Below are 21,935 nucleotides of genomic sequence, written 5' to 3'. Positions count from 1 at the left end.
GGATAATATAACATTCAGACCAGCAAGCCTTTATGCGTGACATATTTCATTATTCGATTTTTATAGTAATATGGAATAATTAGAAAATCTACTTTATTGATTGCAGTGATAGATTATTTATTGACGCATACATCAATATAAAAGCGGTGATAAATTATTTATATCCTTCAATATCAAGAACAATTACATACTTTGATATATTCTGCACTATTTAGCATATACGAGATGGGTAGTATTGACAGATGGGCGATGTCAAAGTGATATCTATTTATTTATATCGTGATTATCGTGACCTATTATCTCATTTTAAGTAAGCCATTGTCTCATTTTATATAATAGTTGGTGAGTAACTATTTTAATTTAATATTTCAGCTATCCCAAAGTTTTGGATATCTTACTGGGTTGCTGGCTTCTAGTATTCTCATGTTATGGAAATATAACTTACCGGACGAACCATAAATCAAACACTCGTTGGTAGCCTTTTTTCAAAGTATATCAAAGGCTTTCAGTTTTATCATATAGCTTACAGGCTATCTTGTATTATTTTAAGTAATATAGGTATTGAAGATCCGGTAGAGAAAAGGAGCAGTGGCAAGAATGGTTATGTCAAGGATACTTGTTAATTTCATAATAATTAGTAAAGAGCTAGATTGGAGGTTAAAATAAATAGGGTGATTTACTAGTCATCCTTAGTCTACAATTTATAGAATAATGAACAAGGTCTATTGTCGAAATTTCTCTTTTCATTTTTCTAATGTCAGAATGTCCGCCTAGAGAAAAGCATCGATCAAAATTGCGTACCTCCATTTACACGGACATATTCATTTAAATGCTGGTTAAAATGGCGACTTATAATCAAAACAAAATAATGGTATGACAGATTAGAATTGCGTAAATATTTTAAGCATACGCAATTTAGAATTGAATTGGTTCGCACTAAAAGAAATACAATTATCCAGTCACGTAGCAAAAATTGCTTTATACTTCGTTGTTACCATTGATTTAAGTGTGATTTTGTCCATTTTTAATACTACAACTATAAATGTTACAGTAGTCGACAGTTGGTACGCTAATTATACTGCTTGATGTGGTTCTGTAGAAGTCAATCCTAAAATAGGCAAAAGTATCAATATTAGGTGATCGGATAGGGTAATCATATCAGGATACGAGTGCTTAGATTGACGCAAAAATTGACTCTTTTATTGTAATGTTAAGTAATTAATCACGATAGCTACCGGAAATTGATTAACGACTAGGGGTGACATTGTCAGTTATATTTTATTAGTAAATGCTAGCGACGCTATTCTCAATTCAGTGGGGATAGAAGAATGGTACGATATACAGTGAGGGGAGAAGAAACGTATAGCGAGCTATCGCAAAGCCAGATTAAAAACATGAAGTGATAGCGTTATATTATCTTTGCATAGATACGTAAGTGGTGATGCCAAATAAAACATGACAGTTCATTTGACACTTTTTAACTACTTTGACAGTTTATGAACTACTTAAATGCATTCAGTCTCCTAAATTCGGTCACTGTTATACCGCTAACTATGGCACAAATTGAACCAAGTTACTAAGTATCGTTATATGATTAAAATGAATTATGGCGTCGATTTTTTTAACTTTCTAAAGGCCTATTATAAGAGATTTACTCTAAATGACTGAAGTAACATTTGTTCCGCCCAACTTCCCAATTCCGTAATGCTACAGATAGAGCTTTCACCCATTTTGTACTTTGAACTACTTTATGTCCGCTTACCAGTAACAGTATTAATGGCAAGAGAACGGGTGCAAAATTATACTCCAGCTCTAAAGACTACTACTTTTAATCTTAATCAATTTTAACAGTGTTCCTTAATCAATATAAAGTAAGACTTTAAATGCAATTTCTACGGAAAAATTAACGTAGGTGACATGAATAAATGCAAAATATGTAGAGCGAGAAAAAATGTCTGTTACTAGAAAGCTGTTTTTAACTTCTACTACTGTTTTGGTTAATTGATCCATTCTATCAATTTAAAGCGTTAAAAGTTTAGAGGCTACTTACACAGTTGATAGAAATATCGAGTCTTGATGGAGTAGATACTATTTTACTTACAGATAAGGATATTGATTACCAACAGATCTCACGGAAATTCCGCAGGATGTAGTTTCTTGAGCTTGCGTAGACCCGTATACCCTTGCAAATTCTACAAAATAAACTATAATGAATTGGATAAATGCATTGCACATAACTTGTTCGTATACCCACATATGGAAATTCTTTGATGATGGCTCGAGCACCGTAAAATAGGATTGCAATTAAATAAATTTGAATATGCCTTAGAATTAAATCAATTACTATATTAAATAATAAAAGTGATATAACAAGTACTAAGCAAGTAAATTATAGAGTACCGGTACGCTTTATATTAATTCATAAGGCAACTGCATCTTACTGTGTCTACAAATAATATAGTAGATTAAGACATTCGTAAATAAAACAGATATTTTCCTATTTTAGTATTCTATAATGCCTATTCCTTTTAGAAAGCTTCATATTATTGTCTATGAACGAACACTAGTAATTGTACTTAAATTTTTACTGCGTCGAATGTTTGTCACTGGGCTTTTTTAATAGCGATAAAAATTATAACAGTGCATAGCAATTGTTCCAAGCGAAAATGTGGAATTTTTTTAAATTTAGTATTGTATTGCCTGATTATAGACTGTCTATAGCATTGTGCTTATTGTGCATGAGCGAAAATTGATTGTTGTTACTACATCTAGCTATATCAATTGTTTATTCCTGGGCTTTACTTATTAGTATGGAATAAGTATAATTGTAATGGGAAGGATACTTATCTCATTTGTCTATGCTGTATTAGGAAAAGAGAAAATATTGTTTGCAAAAATTGGAATTAGAAAGTATTTACGGTTCTAATGTCTAAGCTCATTTTCCCTGTGAAAATGTTACGTGAATATAGTAAAATGAAATAGAATCACCTAAAATATATTACTTTATGGTTGTTATGATATATAATGTTTCTTTCTACTGTGTTAGTCTTTATATATATATTAACGGTCAACTTCTAAAGTCATTTATGTTCAAGATGCTTTACGTACTTAGTTAATCAATCATGATGTCGCGGCATTTATTCCAGCGTAAGATGATATTGGTACTCTATACCGTTAAATTTATCTTATATATGATTGTATCATGTTTATAAACGTCGATATTTATTTTGTTTTATTGCAATATTTCTTATTTCTATAAATATAACTGAAGATATTTTGCCGTAGCTTTTCATTAACCTGACTCAATTCGCGTTCCATTTCTAAATATTAGTAATAAACGCGGTAAATTGGTTACTAAATACATTAATTATATTGGCCTGTTGTGTCATATTACTAAAATACATAAAAAATTACTTGTAATGACTGAAAGAGAGGCTGTCATTGAGTATTGATACCACATTTGTTTAATATACAAAGAATTATTCTAATCCACTTATATACTACAGCTCTTGATATTTTATTGGTCACCAGTTGAATGATGGCTTGTTATTTAGCCATGCGACTATTTGTAGCTATGTATTGCTATTTTAAAAGCATGAAGTTCATTATTAGGATACATACTTTTTGTTTCATATCGAAAGCAACTACGGTTATATATCTATTTTTTTCTTTGAAGTAACTTTAAATAGAGTATAGTAAACGTGACCACAGGTAAATATCGGTAGACTATGCCGTCGTTGTTATTATTTTTAAAGATCACGTACGCTCGTACAATTAGTAGTTTAATATTATCCATTGATAGGATACTGTCTAAAAAATATAAAATAATTTAAATGATTATTTATTCACTCCAGCTATATATATCTTATATACATTTTTTTTGGTGAAAAAAGTAGATTTTGTATCAATCTTCAGCTCGTAAATTGTTAATATTTAAATGCCTAGTGCCAACGACTACGAAAAAAAATCGATATCAGCCCAGCGTTATAGTAAAGGATCTTTATTAAGCATTAATGATGCTTAAATTATTTTCTGCAAAATAGTTATAAGCGTACTTGTATTGACCTACAGGATAAAGTGACAGCTATTGCAGTAATCTAGTAACTATTATAGTTGAACAATAAATCCTTGTAGACAATATTAATAATTAACAGTAATTATTGGAAATATAAAGTTGCTAATGCCTTGCTTTTACAAACTATAATTAATTCTCTGCAATTACTGATTTTTGCTTCTTTAAATAGCTATAGTATTAATAGGCTCGACCACCAGCTTGTGGTACTGACAATTTTTATTCAACAATTTCGAATTATGGATATTTACAGATATAATAAATTATGTATTATTGCTAAAGAGAGTTTGAGGCTACTGAGATAGATCAAAAGACACTATCAGTGGTAGCATGACGCGGTCTAAAGAATTTTATTAATATTGAGACATGAAGTAGTTCGATGTCAATATCAATAAGGTAGGGAAAATCTATTGGCTATCATGATTACATCTGCATAATTTGGACCTCTATCAGTAGTAGAGCATAACCTATTTCCAAAGCACTAATGCCGCAGCGTTTATTCAGACTACAAATTTTCGATCGCCATTAATAAAATGCTGATGCCTATTACTGTTGTCTCTATAGCTATTGTCTACGACAAAATAAATAGGCTAGTTGAAAGCAAGCAGATAATGGAATGAACCCAATGCAGATAATTGGAATGAAGAAAATTTCAATTATAAGATTATCATAGGTGGATTATTTTGTAATGAAATACTTTGCAATTTGGGAAAAATTATATTCCCATTCAGTAACGCAATGCCTAAAGATATCCATAGCTATTGTACGAGCAATATGTGCATCATTGATTTAGACAAAAAGTTTCAGTTCCTATCTCAGCATTTCAGGTATGAATTGGGCTCACGCCAAATTATGCCTTTGTCAAATTGGTCATGATGAAACTGTCTACCAAAGTCGAAAATTTAGACACTTCCGACAGAACATCTTCCGATCTAGTAGTTGATCACGCAAGCCGTAAATATTTTTTGTTTTTGCGCTGTTGAAAAAACATGCTGCAGTAGTTTTAAGCCATTTTTTAGTTTTTGATGGAAAACTTTCCGAGCAAAATTTTCAGGTCGAAGGTCGAAACTATAGTAAAGCAATCTTGAAATTAATACTAGTAAATAAACATGTTGCGGTAGTTTTAGATCATTTTAAGTTATTGATTAAACTTTTTCTGAGTAAAATTTTCAGGTCGAAGGTCAAAATTGTAATAACGTTATCTTGAAATTAATACTATATTTCCAAAATATGATATGTAGCAAGGAAGAAACTGCATAGTATACGCTATAATCCTGATCAAGACACAGAAAAGGATTGTTATATCCTAAAATAGTCATTAATGCCTTTTCAGGATTTTAAATGCAATATTTCCGAAGCGAATACAATTTCAATTCAAAAATTCTTTTTCTTTTATTTTTCTATTTTACTCCTAATACCCTTGTTAGCCCTTTTCGGATGGTATAGTAAACAAAACTTTAACATGGTTAGAATGATATCAATTACGGTGAAATTATACATCGGTAAACCGTCTCATTATGTGTAGTGTCTGTATGCTATCACTGTATTGCCTACACAAAACTACTGTAATTAGCTGAAATCACTACATTACGGTATTCTAGAGCACGCATATTCTCTTATCGATACTGGCATTGGTCAGTAAGGCTGAATAAACATTAAACATTATACTTATTTCTTTGCAAGAATTAATTTGCTGATTTCATTAAATGGTAAATTTGATAAGCTTTATCTAAAACTGTAATTTGGTATCAAGAAGGAAATAAGATTATGATACTTTCCTAACTTCAATAGCTGGTAAAACTGAATTTTTATTTTTATACCGTTTGTAATTGATTCTTGATACTACAATAGTAGTAAGTGATATGATATTCATTTCTATCTACAGTTAGCCTCAGAATTAGTTAACTAACGATATGTTGCAGTAATTATCGAGAAAGATATTTAAATACAACTATTTTCTTTTTGCACATACTTTTGAATATCATCAAGCGTGCAATGAATTTTGTGTAAGAAATAAAAAATCGACTGAATTATAGTAATGAATACGTATTTACAAATTTTAAATTTGCCGTTGCAATGATTTTAATAAATGGCAGTCGTCATTTGCGTTATTAGGCAAGGAATATTAACCTATATGCAGACATGCAGAACATAAGATGAAATATGCTATTGGACACACTATTTTCGTATGTATTGCTAAGCATACTCTAGTCTGTATTTCTTATCATTAAATATATATGCTCGCGAGTTCAATAGAATATTATTGTGTAATGGCACCCAGTTTGCGTGTTTTGTTTTGTCGCATAGAGTGTAGCTACATATTAAGCAAATGCATGGATATTGAGTAGAGATTTAAGAAGAACGAGATTTATTTTCTTATCTATTTTTTCTTAAGCAAATGCTAAATCCAGCTTTTACGCTGTTCCAGTAATGTATTCACAATAGAAGTTAGCGTTTCATGCTGACTCAGTTTAGCATAACATTTTAATTTGGTGATATTATAATTATTTTTGATAATTTGCATTATGAGAAGAGGTTACTTTCACTAAAAAAGGTGAAGCTGCACACAGCAAATTATACGTGATATAACTAGTATTTAGATATTGCAGGTATCTCATGTATCGCGCTTTCAATTTTCAATGTTTAATTTTACTAATTTCCCCTTTCATCCTCTCAGACCCGGAATAACTGGATTAATATATGGAAATTTAATATGCTGCTATATTTCTAGTGTTTTAATTACGCCTACTACTGTGGTCTATTGCAATCAGTTTAAGGTATAACCATTTAGATCTGACCTTTATTGGTTGAATTTTCTCAAAAATGGAGTACATGAAAGTCTGAAGTCAATTTATTCTTTCGAAACTGATTTCATGGTCTTTCAAACAGCCAGCTCATATGTTGCAGTAAAATCTAATGTTTTGACCCATTAAGGAGAATTTTTATCACAAAAAACACTTAGGATAGAACAATGTTTTTACTATTTCAATTGGGTTTACTAGCGTGATCCATCGCAATCAGTTTAAGGTATAAGTGTTTGATCTCACCTTTATTAGTCGAACTTTCCCGCATATATAGAGGAAACGAGTGTCGTAAATCAATTTTATTCTCTCTAGTTACTAGCTCGTGGATTGCAGTAATATCTTTCTAAACCTGTGGTGTGTTCGAGAGAATTTGATCTCGAAGAAACCGCTTGAAATAGACAACATTCCTAGTATTTCAATTACGTGTGGCACTGTGATCTATTGCAACCAGTTTAAGGTGTTAGGCTCTATTTAATATTGAGACATATTCTGGAGAATTTTATCACAAAGAGACTGCTTGCGACGGCAGTACTTTATTCTAAGGGAGGTTCATTTCGTTTCAAAATATACATAGAATCTACCGGGTATAAGGACACTCAATAATGCTGAATTCAAGAGATTAAACTGAGTCAAATAGGAACAGTATGCAAGCAAGCATAATAACATGAGAAGCGATGTACAGAACTGTTGAGGAAAGAGATAAGGAAACATTTACAGGACTATCCAGGACGACACAGTATATCACTGTTACAAATCTACTTCTTTGTAACAAGAAACCGGGTCTTAAACATTATCTTCACTAGTACTTGTGTTCCCAACTAACTTAGGGACCTATCGTAGTTGAACTAACTCTCTGCTACACAAAAAAACTACTATTGAGTAATAGGTTTAAATACTTTACTTTATTTTCGTTAACCTTAGTCGTAAAATGTACTAAAGAAAAACGTAAGAATATTCTTAGCAATAATAGTCAAAAGATAGTCAAAAGATCCTGTAAATGACTAACTGGAACTGAGAAGCTAAGCTATTGCTCCGCTTTTTATAGCCTCGCCGATGGTACACTTGCGAATATTCTTGAAATAGCGGCTTACACTGTACAGTATACATATCCTAGTATAGCAACTAGAGCCTCAAGGCTCTGCAAAGTAATTAATCTTACACTTAAGGTGTTATTAATTAACGTTTACAGACTAAGCGTGTTAGCTCCGACATGTCAACAATATTGAACAAGTACTTATGAATAAACATTGATATCTAATAAGCTACTGGAGCAAACAATAATTTAAATGAGATATTTTAATTAACTTAGCAATTAATATTTCGGAGCATGTCTCCGTAACAAGCACACACGATCATCAAGTACAGAAGATAATGACTTCACCAAATAACTCATACGACAGGAATGATAAAGTGAAGAAGTACAACTAAATTATCCTACTTCTACAACTATTGAATAATCATATTGAATAAGAATGCTGAAACATAAATGCTTTGCCATGGATACTGTATCTTTACATCTAAAAATTAATGATAAGTGCAGTAATACGTAAAAACATTATTTAGAGAATTGCCATTCTAAGACTATTCCAAATTTTAATATGCTAACACGACTTTCAAAAACTTTAATCTATAATACCTTACTGAATAAATGAAGGAGGAGTTATTATATTAGAGGAAAAATCCATTGCCTTATACCGACTATGGATATGACTATGGTAGATTTAATACCCTAATTCAATAAGTCATCGTAGCAGTTGAGAATATTTATATTTCGTAAGTATTGCACTATTCTGCCTAGAGCTGAAAAAACAAGTAGTACGGTAAGTGTTGATACATTTATTGGTGTGCTAATTTATTTCTAGAGAAGTGAAGGATTAATCATAGTATTAATATAGGTGTAAACTTATGGCTTTGATACTTACGGTATAAGGTAAGGGTTACAAATCATGTCAAGCCATTTAGAAAATTTAACATTCTAACGGATATTGTACAAGTAAAATTGTATTGCACACAACACTAGTCAGTTAAAAAATTTCTTAGCCTTGTTATTGAGAAGAAAAGTTACGTTATATGGAGATATTCAAGATTCTAAATACAAGATATATGGAATCTATTATTTAGAATAAGCTTACAATGATAGAGTATTAATTTTACAAACTAAGTATCAACCATACTTTGTAGTATTCAATACTAACACGAATCTTAGCAGAAAGTTTAAGTGACGTTGAATGAAAATTTTGATTAAAATGTTTCATTTTATCATAGATAATGAATATATTGTTCTAGTCTTACATAGTATTGTTTACTAGTCACACCGGTATAATAATATTTAGCAGAAATATTTAGTGAATGATATTACTCTCAATCCAATAGAATATTATAAAATCGAGAGAGATACAAGATATCCAATAAAAGCCATTTTATAAGGTTAAGCCCCGTAGTGCTCCATGATGAGCATTTCATGACTAAATCATGAGGCTGATACTGGAGCAATAGTACATTTATTTTTCCGGAATTTTAAGATACTTGTACTTGACAAGCGAGGCCGTATAAATTTGAAATTAATTATGCAAAGTAGCCACTGCTTATGTTCTGGAATAAAGCCAGTGTAAATTATAGGATTAATGACACTTTTGCAATAGAAACATAAATGCGCGATGATGTATACAAGTTGAAATACTAAAACATTTTCGGGCGCTACACCTCCATAACGATAGACTAGGTAGCAAGTAAACAGCGGTGTATGAGTAGTTGCGTATAATATAGTCATTAACAGCATCAATTTGATGGTATTCTTATGAGCTTTAACATATGCATAATTGAATCGAGCTGTAGGACTTTTCAATCTTTGTCGTAAAACCAGTAAAATTTTGACATATAAGACTACTTCGAACGTAACTGGTAGAAATAAAATCAAAACACTGACTAAGGTAACATAAATTCGTCTCCACATAATTTGAATAGCAGGATCAGTAGAAAAAACCATGTCGCAATAAGGAGTTGATTGAGAATCGTCATATTTTGAAAATATAAATGCTGGTGAAGCAATGGCTAATGCTATTATGAATAAAGCTAAAAGAATTAGTCCCTTTTGCTTCTCTTTTGGATTTGGATTTGCTGCATGTAAAACGACATAGTAGCGATCGATTACTATAGAAATCATCGTTACTACTGAGCCTATTCCCGAGAAAGGAGGGAAACCATTTATAGTATAACACAGGAAAGCTCCAAACGGCCATGTGAAAGCTAATTTTCGGATAACTGTAATTGGTAAAGCAAATAACATGACAAGAATATCATACATTGCTAAATTAGCAACTAAGTAGAACATGAGATCTTTGGTTGTCGTTCTTCTGTATCGAATGATAGTAAATACAGTAGATATATTTCCAATCAAACCACCGATAAAAATAATAACTGAAGGTATACCGACAATAAGTCGAAGTCCTAATAGCGATACCAGTTGATGGTTTGTTTCATTGCTGAGTCTAATATGGTTGGATGACATGTTGATTAAGAATTAAAAATTTGATGTTACATACACTATCAGTAGTGCCAATGCACTCTTAGTTTTCAAGTTGATATCTTGGGGTGCTGTAAAATTTGAAGTATATTCACAATAGATGTAAGCAAGAATGCTTAGGCCTAAAGGACTCTATGGGAAAATGATTGAGTCAGCAGTAGATATATTTGAAGATTAAAATTGAAGTAGACTGATTTGATCAACAAATGATTTTCTAATTTATACTCTTTCTCTCAGCTGTAAATATATTTTGAGTTAATGAGTATTACGAAATTATAAGTAAGTAACAATGTTTATTGGGTCTAATAACAGGTAAATTAAAGATTACTGTAACTTAGATATTGTTATTGATCTTGAAGTCATTTTTATTGTAATTAAAACAGTCTAATGAAGGCATAAACAAAAAATTAATAAGATTATAGCTCTTTTTGTTGTTTTAAGGATCACCTATATAATGCATCAGCTATCACGCAGGAGAAAATTTTATGAAACTAATTACGATTTTCATCGGAAGCAAATCAATCATTTGTATTATTGTTTAATAATTTTATAAATATTGATGCTGCTGACCTTTTTCCTTTGAATCGGATGTGTGATTTCATTTTAAGATATTGCACACCTGGTATGTTATTTGCAATGTTGCTTATGCGACATTACAAATATGGATATCAGTAATTGATTTTTTGATAGCAAATTGAGTGCATTATTGTTGGGAATGCAATAGATAGTTAATAAGGGTAATATATATTTAGATCTTGATTCTAGAAGATTAAAGGAACGGGTCCTTATATGCGACTTTAATCCGAATGTCTCAGAAATACAGTAAATCGATTTAATAGGTTATAGGTCTGAGCGTGTGTGGTAATAGATATTGCGGGATAACTGTTAGTTTCGTTTAAATTACAGTAAGTGCTGTAAGTGCGACCTGATATTTTAATTCAGTTATTCCTTTTCAATAAAATAAATTATCGTTTTTTTACTTTTTCAGCAGCTTACAATCTGATCGATATTAATTTTGATCAATAAAAGAATAGATGTATAATTATTTGGTATGTGAGTTTAATAAACTTCTAGATCAAAATATATTTTTCGGAACGAAAATCTTTTAAGTAATATTCTACTGCATCTTTTATTTTAATGTTAATTTAATTTAAATTGTTTCAATAAAGGAGACCTGGGTCATATTCTATGATAATATAAAATGAACTAAAATTTCCCAATGCATAATTTACAATGATACTCAGCACTCTGTTTATTAGTAAAGTTTCTCCTTTTATTTTAGTATAATTGTTCATAGACATTCCGTATAATTATCATTGCGTTATTAGCGTTCTGTGTTTTTTAAGTCGTAATAATTCCAATTATAGAGCTTTGTTGAACCTTTCACTTGAATTTTTAATATATCTCATTTATCAGAAGATTGACATAGTAATTAGCAGATAATATCGCAGATCTCTAGATTTAATTAGCATATCATCGCAGTTATGTTACAGGCATTATTAAAAAAAATCATGGCATATGACATAGAAAACATGACATGCATCTTCCGATTTTTACTTTTCATTTTATTTTGTTATAATTAAGGCGTTACGCTTGATATCCTGCCAAAATTTCACGGAGGACTTGATAAATATGGTATCAGCTATGATATTGATTTCCATATTTGATTACAATAAAATGATTTTATTTTATTATAAACTTGCTTACTTTCTGGTTAATTTAGAGGCATAGCGGCATTAGTGACACATAAACTCACACACATACTCTCTAAATTGAATAACTGTAAGGACAAAATTATTTTATTAAATTGGTTACAACACTATTTTCTTACATGTATCTATGTAAATATCTGTGTACTGGGAATATTAAGTGATATCATACCATATAACATCTACTCACTTCATCTTAATTTAATTATTATAAACATAAGCAATCTCATGAAACAGATAAGATCTTGTCTGCATGAGGGATATAAATTAAGAGATTAACATGATATGAGACCCTCTGACAAGACAAGGAATAACATTTTACTAAGATCGATGTAAAAATTAAGCATATGTAAGGAAACTATTGGTGAGCTAGAAAGTTAATTAGAGCTTAGAGATAGATTCGTGTGTTGCACAATTTTCTGTATGATAAAGCAGACTTTTATCTCTATTCAGTTTGCCTAATTCTGTTGTGAGTTATAATAGTAGAGTAGAATAAGATATAGTCGACCTTATTACAAAGACATAATATTGCCTTATACACGAATTGAGTAATAGCTGTATTTATGTATGTAGTGTATTTAGAATATACTGTAACTATATTCTACTCTTAAATATAGACATGTTGTATTGCTCTTATATTTAGACATATCTACAGTCCGCTTGCTTCACATTCATATATAGGCTACTGTATTTAGTTATTACAGTACTCGCTGTTTGCTACAATCATCAGCTATGTTGTAACCTGTTATGGTATATGTTGTATCTAATTCTATAATCCTATTCTTTGCATGTGCTCTATCTTTAAAACTATAAATACCGCCGTTTCCCACCTCAGAAATCGTTAGTTTCCTAGTTAGTCTTCACACGTTACTCACGACAGCTTTCACGCTGATCTACCGTAATTACCTCACCGTACTTACTTTACTACTTAAAATAAAGTATAACTTTTATACAACTTTTGGTGCACTAATTGTAAATGGCAACTAAATCTCAATCCTCCGAGATATCGAACCCTCCATCACAATGTAATTTCAGTAATAGACTGGTTTGCAACAATGTTTGGATCTCCCTTTATCATGACAATATTTGGATGTATGCGCATTATATGGCCTCTGATTGAGTTTAGCAATTAGTGCACCAAAGATATAAGACTTGGCAAATTTTGATTACTTTAAGTATATCTATAGTTTCAAAAACCGACATTACAGAAGCTTAAATAATTGCAGAGCATCAACTTCAGGATGGTTTAGAGTATCTATCTCGTGGACATTGCAGATTCTGAGCAAAAATTCACGATGTAAGTAATCTCTACTGATTAATTACGGTACTATAGGATAATATGTTCTTATAATAAAATTTCTACTACTTTACTGGAACAACAGTGGCCAATCTTGTAATCCATGCTTTAAAAGGATGTGAATGATCCAAAAATTGATTAGAATGATAAACTGTTGTTCACAAATAATTCTTTAGTACGGAAACTATGGAATGATAAGCAGGCTAATTTCATGTCCGGATACATTATAAGTGACGTATATGGCCAAAACTAGGTGTATTATGTATGTATCCGCGTATATATTTACTAGTATCCGCACTTGTATGCGTATAATTTGTTTAACTATAAGCTAGATTTTAAATTCTTGGCACTTGTTGAAAACTTATGCATCACTACAGCACTTATGGAATGAGTAGCGAGTGCTCTACTTGACGTCAGTGAAAATAACAACCATTTCTTTAAGTGTACTAAGGAACATATGTGCCCTTAGTACTCACTGATTTTGATTTTTATAGTTCATTTCCAATTCTTCAGTGAACATCCTTGTTATTGTATCGAGAATACTCTCTAGAATGATATCATTGGTAAAGAGTTATTCTTAGCGCTGACCATTGGGTAATCAAAAACCAAGCTTTAGTTAAACGAAACTCGTGCGAAATCGCGCTGGCAAAGATTCACGATAAATACCCGGGCACGGTTTCTAACAAAAATTAAATACTAAAATGATATTTATCTAGATTAAATAAAGTAATTAGTAAATAATTCTGCTGTTATGGAAGTTAAAAGAGCGCGAGATGGTATAAAAAGTAATAACCGTATTTTGCAACATTATTTAACAGTTATTTATTTGGCCGCTATGTCGTCGAGATGGTTTTAGGAGCAACAGCATTTCGTTTGAAATTCAAGCTACAATTCTTCGACAGACAAGGCCTTAAAAATTGAAAGCTAAATATATAAATATGTCGCTCTTTTTGTTTAGGAATAAAGCCAGTGTAAATTATAGGGTTAATTAAACTTTTAGAATAAAAACATAAAAATGTGCGATAACAAATATGAGTTAAAATAGTATAACATTTTCGGTTGATATACCTTGATAATGATATATAAGATAGCAAATAAATAGTGGAGCATGGGTAAAAATGTAAGTAATAGTCATTAACAACATCAATTTGATGGTATTCTTATGAGCTTTAACATATGCATAATTGAATCGGGTTGTAATATTTTTCGATCTTTGCCGTAAAACCAGTAAAATCTTGACATATATGATTAATTCGACCGTAACTGGTAGAAATAAAATCAGAATACTCGATAATGTAATATAAATTCGCCATCCGATAATTTGAACGGCAGAATCAGTAGAAAAAACAATATCGCAATAAGGAGTTGATTGAGAGTCATCATATTTTGAAAATATAAATGCTGGTGAAGCAACGGCTAGCGCTGTTATAAATATTGCTGAAAGAATTAGCCCCTTTTTCTTCTCTTTTGGATTTGGATTTGCTGCATGTAAAACGACATAGTAGCGATCGATTGCTATAGAAACCATGGTTACTACTGAGCCTATTCCCGAGAAAGGAGGGAAACCATTTATAGTATAACACAGGAAAGCTCCAAACGGCCATGTGAAAGCTAATTTTCGGATAACTGTAATTGGTAAAGCAAATAACATGACAAGAATATCATACATTGCTAAATTAGCAACTAAGTAGAACATGAGATCTTTGGTTGTCGTTCTTCTGTATCGAATGATAGTAAATACAGTAGATATATTTCCAATCAAACCACCGATAAAAATAATAACTGAAGGTATACCGACAATAAGTCGAAGTCCTAATAGCGATACCAGTTGATGGTTTGTTTCATTGCTGAGTTGGATATTATTGGCTGACATAATATATAGCGTAAACTTCGAATAATTTGAACACGTTTATATACGGGAACTGATTTGTTACTATCTAATTTGCGAAGTTTTCTATGCGGGAAATTTTCGTTCAGATTTGTCAATGTAGTTTACCCCAGGGAAGTTGATAGCTTGAGCTTATGATCTATATTACAATAAATCAACAAATAATAGTCCGAAAGCTGAATATCTAGCGCTAAGTAGGTGCTGCTCACTGTGAGTTAGAACATTCTTTTAATTTAAAAAAAATTAAGAAATAGAATCAAGGATAAAGCAGAATTTCAGCAAAATTGCAGAGTTTATCAGCATTGTAACATAATAACTGATCTAAGGATACGAATTTTAACCAGGATGAGGCCGTAGTAACCTAAAAATCTACCACTCTGGTATTAATACGTACGATTTAAAAATGGCAGATCATTAATAAACATTACCTTGGATTCCGAAGTATTTTCTCCGGTAGAATTCAATGTACCGTACTAGATAGAATACTTTATCTTTTAAGGATAATATTATCGTATGCAGTATCTGTCAATATATTATTATATTAAGTATATACTAATTACATATCAGTATTCATAAAAAATTAATTACAAAAACTACTCTTAATTTGCTAAGCTTCGTAATAAGATGTGCAGTAAGGATTGAAATGTGACTACTGAATGATTTTAGCCTTATAGTCAACTTATATTTATGACTAATAGATTGTTTTGATTACAGTATAATATCGTTGTAGACACAGTCAGATACTTATAGAGCGAACTAATAAAATATAATTATTATTTGCAAACACACAGCTAGGTAAAAGAGATCTACTGATTCGTTGTATAAACGCTTATGTGATTGGAAATAAAGTAAAGATTTACTGATTGAAAGATCAGGTCTTCCTAATAACCTAAAATAATATCTCTGCCAAATTTTGATAACGAAAAACTTACGATGGATAGATATATGAAAATTTCCTTCTGTTGACATTTACATTTTTTTAAATTGTATTTTAACGAAATAATTCTATTTATGTGTTAATATTAAATATTTAATATTACTCGGGCAAAAAATGTGTTTTCAATTATGATATTTCATTGTGATGAATGATACTTATTCGATTTTTAATTGTGATATTAATTTCGATCCGTGTTATTCTGAGACATTATTCACAGTGCTTATGGAATAATTCACATTGCAATGGATCCTTATATCAGTTACGATAAAATGTTATCACTACTTATGTTCACCTTCGTACATTCTTTAGGACAACAAAGTTATTAATAATGAATATCCAAGTTTAAGTAGCTTGCGCATAATTTGTAAGGTTTCAAAGAAATAATCTTGTTAATATTATTCTATTTTCCAGTCGAGCTATGGTTGGTAATTATTTAAAAATCAGCAACGTTAAGTTAACGCATGCAGTAAGCATAACGCCCATTTGAATTCATATCGGCGTTAGAATTACATTACCTAAAGTTATCCTGACGATAACTTTAGCTTGAAATTATATATTTACTGCATATTCACCTTAAAGGTAATAATAATTAAATTATCTATATTCTGAAAAGCAAGTTTGAAGCAATAACCTGCTTCGTGTTATTTACCATAAAATAAAATGCATCTGGGCTATTGTGTAAAACAAGATAACTGATGGTGTTTCGTTTTTCAGACTGTGATGGTTGATCATTACTTTATAAAATATCGATATAACTACTCAATATTGAATCTAGATAAAGCCGTTTAATATCCACGCCAGACCTATAATATGGTTTTATTATACCTATAATTTCAATAGAAGTTAGAGCTTATTATTATATTTTTATTATGCTTTCGTTACTCACATAAAGAGAGATAACTTATTGAGTAATTGCCGTGTAGTAAAGGACTAAAAGTAGAGTCCTTTGTAGCTTTTAGTATGTAACTAGTATTATTTTACTATAGAAAATACCTAGAAAGTGATAGTGTCTTAAAGTTTTACCCTGCCAAATCATCATGTCGCCATCTTTTCTTCTTCATTATTTTACAAGGTATTATATAGATTACTATCGAAGTAGCCCTAGAGCAAATGGCTAATCTAAAGAAAGGGCGTTTGATCGTCTATTCAAATTGTAAAGGAATTTGACTTAGTAGCAAAACCCTATCCTTAGAGAAAGGGGATTTATAACATGACGATAAAGTACTGTAATGTACAGTAGTCTATAATCGTACAGTTACAGTACAATCTGACGCTAAAACATCAACTGTCCATACTCGCGAATACTAAGCGATACTAATGTCAGAAAAGTAGTCGTAATAGTCATATAAATTTTTTCGATAAGCGATTACTGTGATCTTTATAAAAACCGAATTTTTCCGGATTTATGTCCGAAATAGTTTTCGGATTCTGGTACCAGTTGGGTTTGTGTCCGATATAATTTTCCTGTTTTAATTTATGTCATATAATTTTTCTGTTGTAAATTTTGGATTTTAGTTTATGAAAAATATCGTAAGAGTTGATTTTTGAAATTGGACTTTTTGTTATGAATTTGAAACTTTGGAATTTTATGACGTGACTTGAAGTCACATTAGGAGAATTTAGTGAGGAAAAATAGAAAATAAGATGGAAATTGGCAGAGGTTGTGTTGATTGTTAAGTAGTTAGAATGTTATTTTTATGACTAAATCTTGATGTTTAAAGGTTGATTTTTAGACTTTTATAGTGTATTAATGATAGAAATTATGTTAGAAGTGAAGTTTTGATGTATTTTTATAGTTAGTTTGTTAGTTTTATAGTGTTTTGTAAGGGAATCGTAGGGTGAATTGTGTCTGAACTTTGAATGATTTTTGTTTTCTTAAATGGCGATAAATGGTGCAAAGTAGTTTTCTAAAACGGATCTTGAGAGCGGTTGGTTAGCAAATGTTTAGTTTTAAATACCTCTGACGGCTCTACGAAGCCTATAAATGATAGTGCAATTAGAAAATTTGGAGGAAGAGCAGAAGAAGATTTTATTTGAAGAACTTATTGAATTTAAAAGGCCTTCGGGGTCAAATTGTCGTAAGTTAAAACGTTCTTCTTTTCGAAAGGTTGTTTGATCGTTGACAGTTTTTAAGTCTGTCATTTATAATAATAATACCTAAAGCTAAGTATTTGTAAGGTTGTTCGGTTTATACTTCTCTCCATTTTTGTTTTGTAATAAATTGTTGTTCGGTTATTTCCCCAAATTTTATTTGATGTCAAAGTTTTGCTAAGTCGACCGGAGTGCAACGAAAGTGGAATCAAAGTTTGTTAAAGTTTTGTAGCTTGATCTCTACACTTGTCATTTCATTACAGTCGGCAAGATGTTTACTTATTTATGATTAATGGATTGATTTTGTGAATGTACTCAAATATCGTGATGTTTCTAGCTGTCATTCAAAGCAAGTTAATCTGAAATGACATTAAGGATTAAATTACTTGGTCGCTAATAAAGAGAATTTTCACATTGTTTCCTTAGTAAACTATTTGATATCTGATCGGCGTAGGGAAAATTTTTTACAGTAATATAATTACTGCCTTGCTCTCAAAGACTAGAAAAGTCGAAAGATTATATCCAAACCTATTTTTCAATAGCATGTTAAAAAATATGCTGATACTTTGATTAGCAAATACAACTGAATATAAGGATTGAACATTTAATTCATTTAATGCTGATGGTTAGATGATTTCCAAAGGTACCGATAAAATGAGGCACATACCTATTAACGATTTAGATCTGGTCAAATTTTTAAGACTACCTTCTCTAATGTTTCTGTTACGTTAAATAGAGGGTATATGGTTTGTGTTTGTAAGAGAAGTCCGCAATTGTTAGCTGAGTATTAAGAACATCGTATTTGCAGAAGTGCAATGCTTGATCGTGCCGGCACTTACAGTTAACCGCAAAATCTTATATGAGTGAGTACGCTATCTACTATTCGTTCTCCAGAGCGTAATCAAATATTTATTCGATACTCTGATACTAGATAGAAAATAAGTGAATGATTATTGTAATGTTGTAGTTTTTGAAATTATTCTACTTAACATAGCGATATAAATTAGCTAACTCTAATATTGTATTATAATATTTTATAGTAATTAGGAGACATAAACTACAACAGCAACAGTTTAGAATTTTATTTTGAAGGCTTCGACATCCCGAAATTAAACTAAAGCGAATTGTATTTTAATTAATTTACACGGTTAGTCACGTAAACTAGTGTAATACTTAAATTTTTATCTTGTAAACGGTAGATAGCTCTAATATTTTTTATTTTATCTATTTTTATTCAATATATTTAATTTACTTAATTATTACTTCCTTTATTCTTAAATCATTGAAATTCTGATTTTATTGTTAGGATGCTAGTATTATAAGCGTCAAAATCATGACTATTTCACTGAGAATATTAATATTAATTCATAATGAATTGCAATTAATGCGATAGCAGCGCTTTATACTCTATATCATAATGGAATTGTTTTGAGGGAATAATTCGCACAAACAATAGATATTTGATACTCTTTGTATTGTATCAGATCGTAAACAGTATTAATCTTGCTGCATAAAGCCTATTCAAATTATGAATTGGTAAATTTTTCATGTATGTCGCAATATTTTGATATCAAAAGCAAACCTAAATCGATAAAATCGAAAGGAAGTAATGTTATGGATAATAATTATACCTTAAAATAGCCCTCAGTACAGTCCAGTCCTGGACTTTCACATAAACACAACGAAATTTTAATTCTTTCCTTCAATTCTGCTTATCAATATACGAAAGCACTAATACTGTACATATAACGTAATCATTAAGTAATCATAAAGTATGCAGTTAAATGTTCTACTCAAATGCTCTTTTGTGACTACAATTTCAGTAGCGAAGAACAGGCCTCTTAATTCGCTATTTGAAAATCTTTAATACTTAGATTTTTGATTATGAATCCCAATGTATTAACTAATTCGATGTTGTCTAAATGATATAAACAATGTCGAATATAATTTTTTGGAAAAAACGGAAAAAGTTAATGTTTTATGAGCAGGAAATTACGTAGAAAAATAATCGCCATGATTAATATGGATGTAACTAAGAGGAATCCTTTTCTTGCTTTGTCATGAAATTTTAAATACCAAGTTCCTGTAAAGGTTATTTGTTAATCTTTTATACGTGTATTTTATACCTGTCTATTCGTTTTAAATTAATTTAAAAATAAACTTCATAGACCAAATGATGTGAAGTTATCATGTCATACATAGTCTATAATTATCGAAAAAACCCAGTAAAAAATTTACATCAATTTGCACAGATTATGATATGAAACAGTAAACATCAAATTAGCAAGCATCTAGCGAAAGAAATTGCATATAATTCTCCATGATAAAATGCTCTTTTTTATGGTAATTATTTGTCAGACACATGTCCAATTAATCCGTTGCGTGTCATATTGAAAGATGATGGCAATATTGACCTATCTTAATTTTCTGCAATATATTCAATGATTACTAATAAAAGTAATGAAAAATTTTCAATTTTTATGTTATATAAATCCTATTAACCTAAAATCACAATTTGATATAATCTAATAAAAAATTTTGCTTCATCCTATTCTTCAGTTATATATCGTAAGCCACTTGAATGGTAATTTCTTAATCAATTGAATTTCACGTCAATACGATCGTCACAAAGTTAAAGATTATAATATTGATAAAATGTAAGGCAAAATTTTAGCTTAATTAATTGACCTTGATGTAAAATTATACAATTATATACAGCAGTTTAGCTAGAAGCTAAGTTAGAGTTAGGCTTTATGTTTCCAGGTATGTCTAGACTCTCTAATTATTCAGCTAAATCTTATTCCATTTTATTTACTATTTTGAAAATAAGTCAATATCTTATAGACTTATAGATAGTTATTGAAATCAACTCAACAGTTCTATCGCATATATAAAGTAAATTGCATTCTGTTAACATACGTTTAACAACCTATAGATTTTCGTTCACTTTAGCTATCCTGCTCATACTTTTCTCGCCGAAATAACTCACAATTAGAATAACGTTCCATCAAATTCCGTAGTCTATCATCAGTATGAGAATGTACGTAGTTTTATGGGAATTTAGTATCGTTTCTTAAATTAGATAGTAAATTAAGATTAACTTTATATTTTCCGATTGCACCAGCCAGTGCAATTCATAGTCAATAAGACATTAATTGTAAACCCATATTATGCAAGTGGTGAACAGATTACTTGTACCATTTCTCCTTCATTAATAAATTTAGCCTATAACATACTAATTTTCTAAAAGGATGTGTATTATAAATTTCCTTTTGCAATATATATTTATATCGCATAAAAGAAAGAGCGTAAACAAACTTATAAACGGAAAGATAGGATTTTCACTGCTATCTTTACTTCATCTTAAAATCTCAATATAGCTGTATCATTTGAGGAAAATATGTTATGGATATGTACTTATTGTTGCTATGTATTATTATTTCTTGGGTTGAAAGATCGTAATTTTCAGCCTGGAATCGCTAGGCAGAACATTCGGATACGGGTATACGGATATCTAAAATATTCTACTAATCATGAGTTCTAGTACGAGAAATTGTAACCTAGAATTAAGTAATCGCTAAATATGTATTTATGTATAAAGTATTAAGGTTTAT

The 21,935-nt window shown here is 30.5% G+C and overlaps 2 protein-coding genes across 2 annotated transcripts; both read right to left on the bottom strand.

The window, feature by feature from the left end:
- Positions 1-9,346: 9,346 nt before the first annotated feature.
- TRIADDRAFT_56077 (uncharacterized protein) lies at positions 9,347-10,384 on the bottom strand (the record flags this gene model as incomplete). Its single annotated transcript, XM_002111699.1, has 1 exon — positions 9,347-10,384. The coding sequence occupies one exon, from the start codon at positions 10,382-10,384 to the stop codon at positions 9,347-9,349; it is 1,038 nt and encodes a 345-aa protein (XP_002111735.1).
- A 4,057-nt stretch (positions 10,385-14,441) lies between these two features.
- Positions 14,442-15,278, bottom strand: TRIADDRAFT_24297 (uncharacterized protein; the record flags this gene model as incomplete). The annotated part of the gene is made up of 1 exon (XM_002111698.1): positions 14,442-15,278. One exon carries the CDS (start codon positions 15,276-15,278, stop codon positions 14,442-14,444), a length of 837 nt encoding a protein of 278 aa, XP_002111734.1.
- Positions 15,279-21,935: the final 6,657 nt, after the last annotated feature.

This window comes from Trichoplax adhaerens, genomic scaffold (assembly GCF_000150275.1).
Source record: "Trichoplax adhaerens TRIADscaffold_4 genomic scaffold, whole genome shotgun sequence".
NCBI lineage: Eukaryota > Metazoa > Placozoa > Uniplacotomia > Trichoplacea > Trichoplacidae > Trichoplax > Trichoplax adhaerens.
The sequence above is the reverse complement of the archived record's forward strand: the minus strand, read 5'-3'. Positions and strand labels throughout refer to the sequence as shown.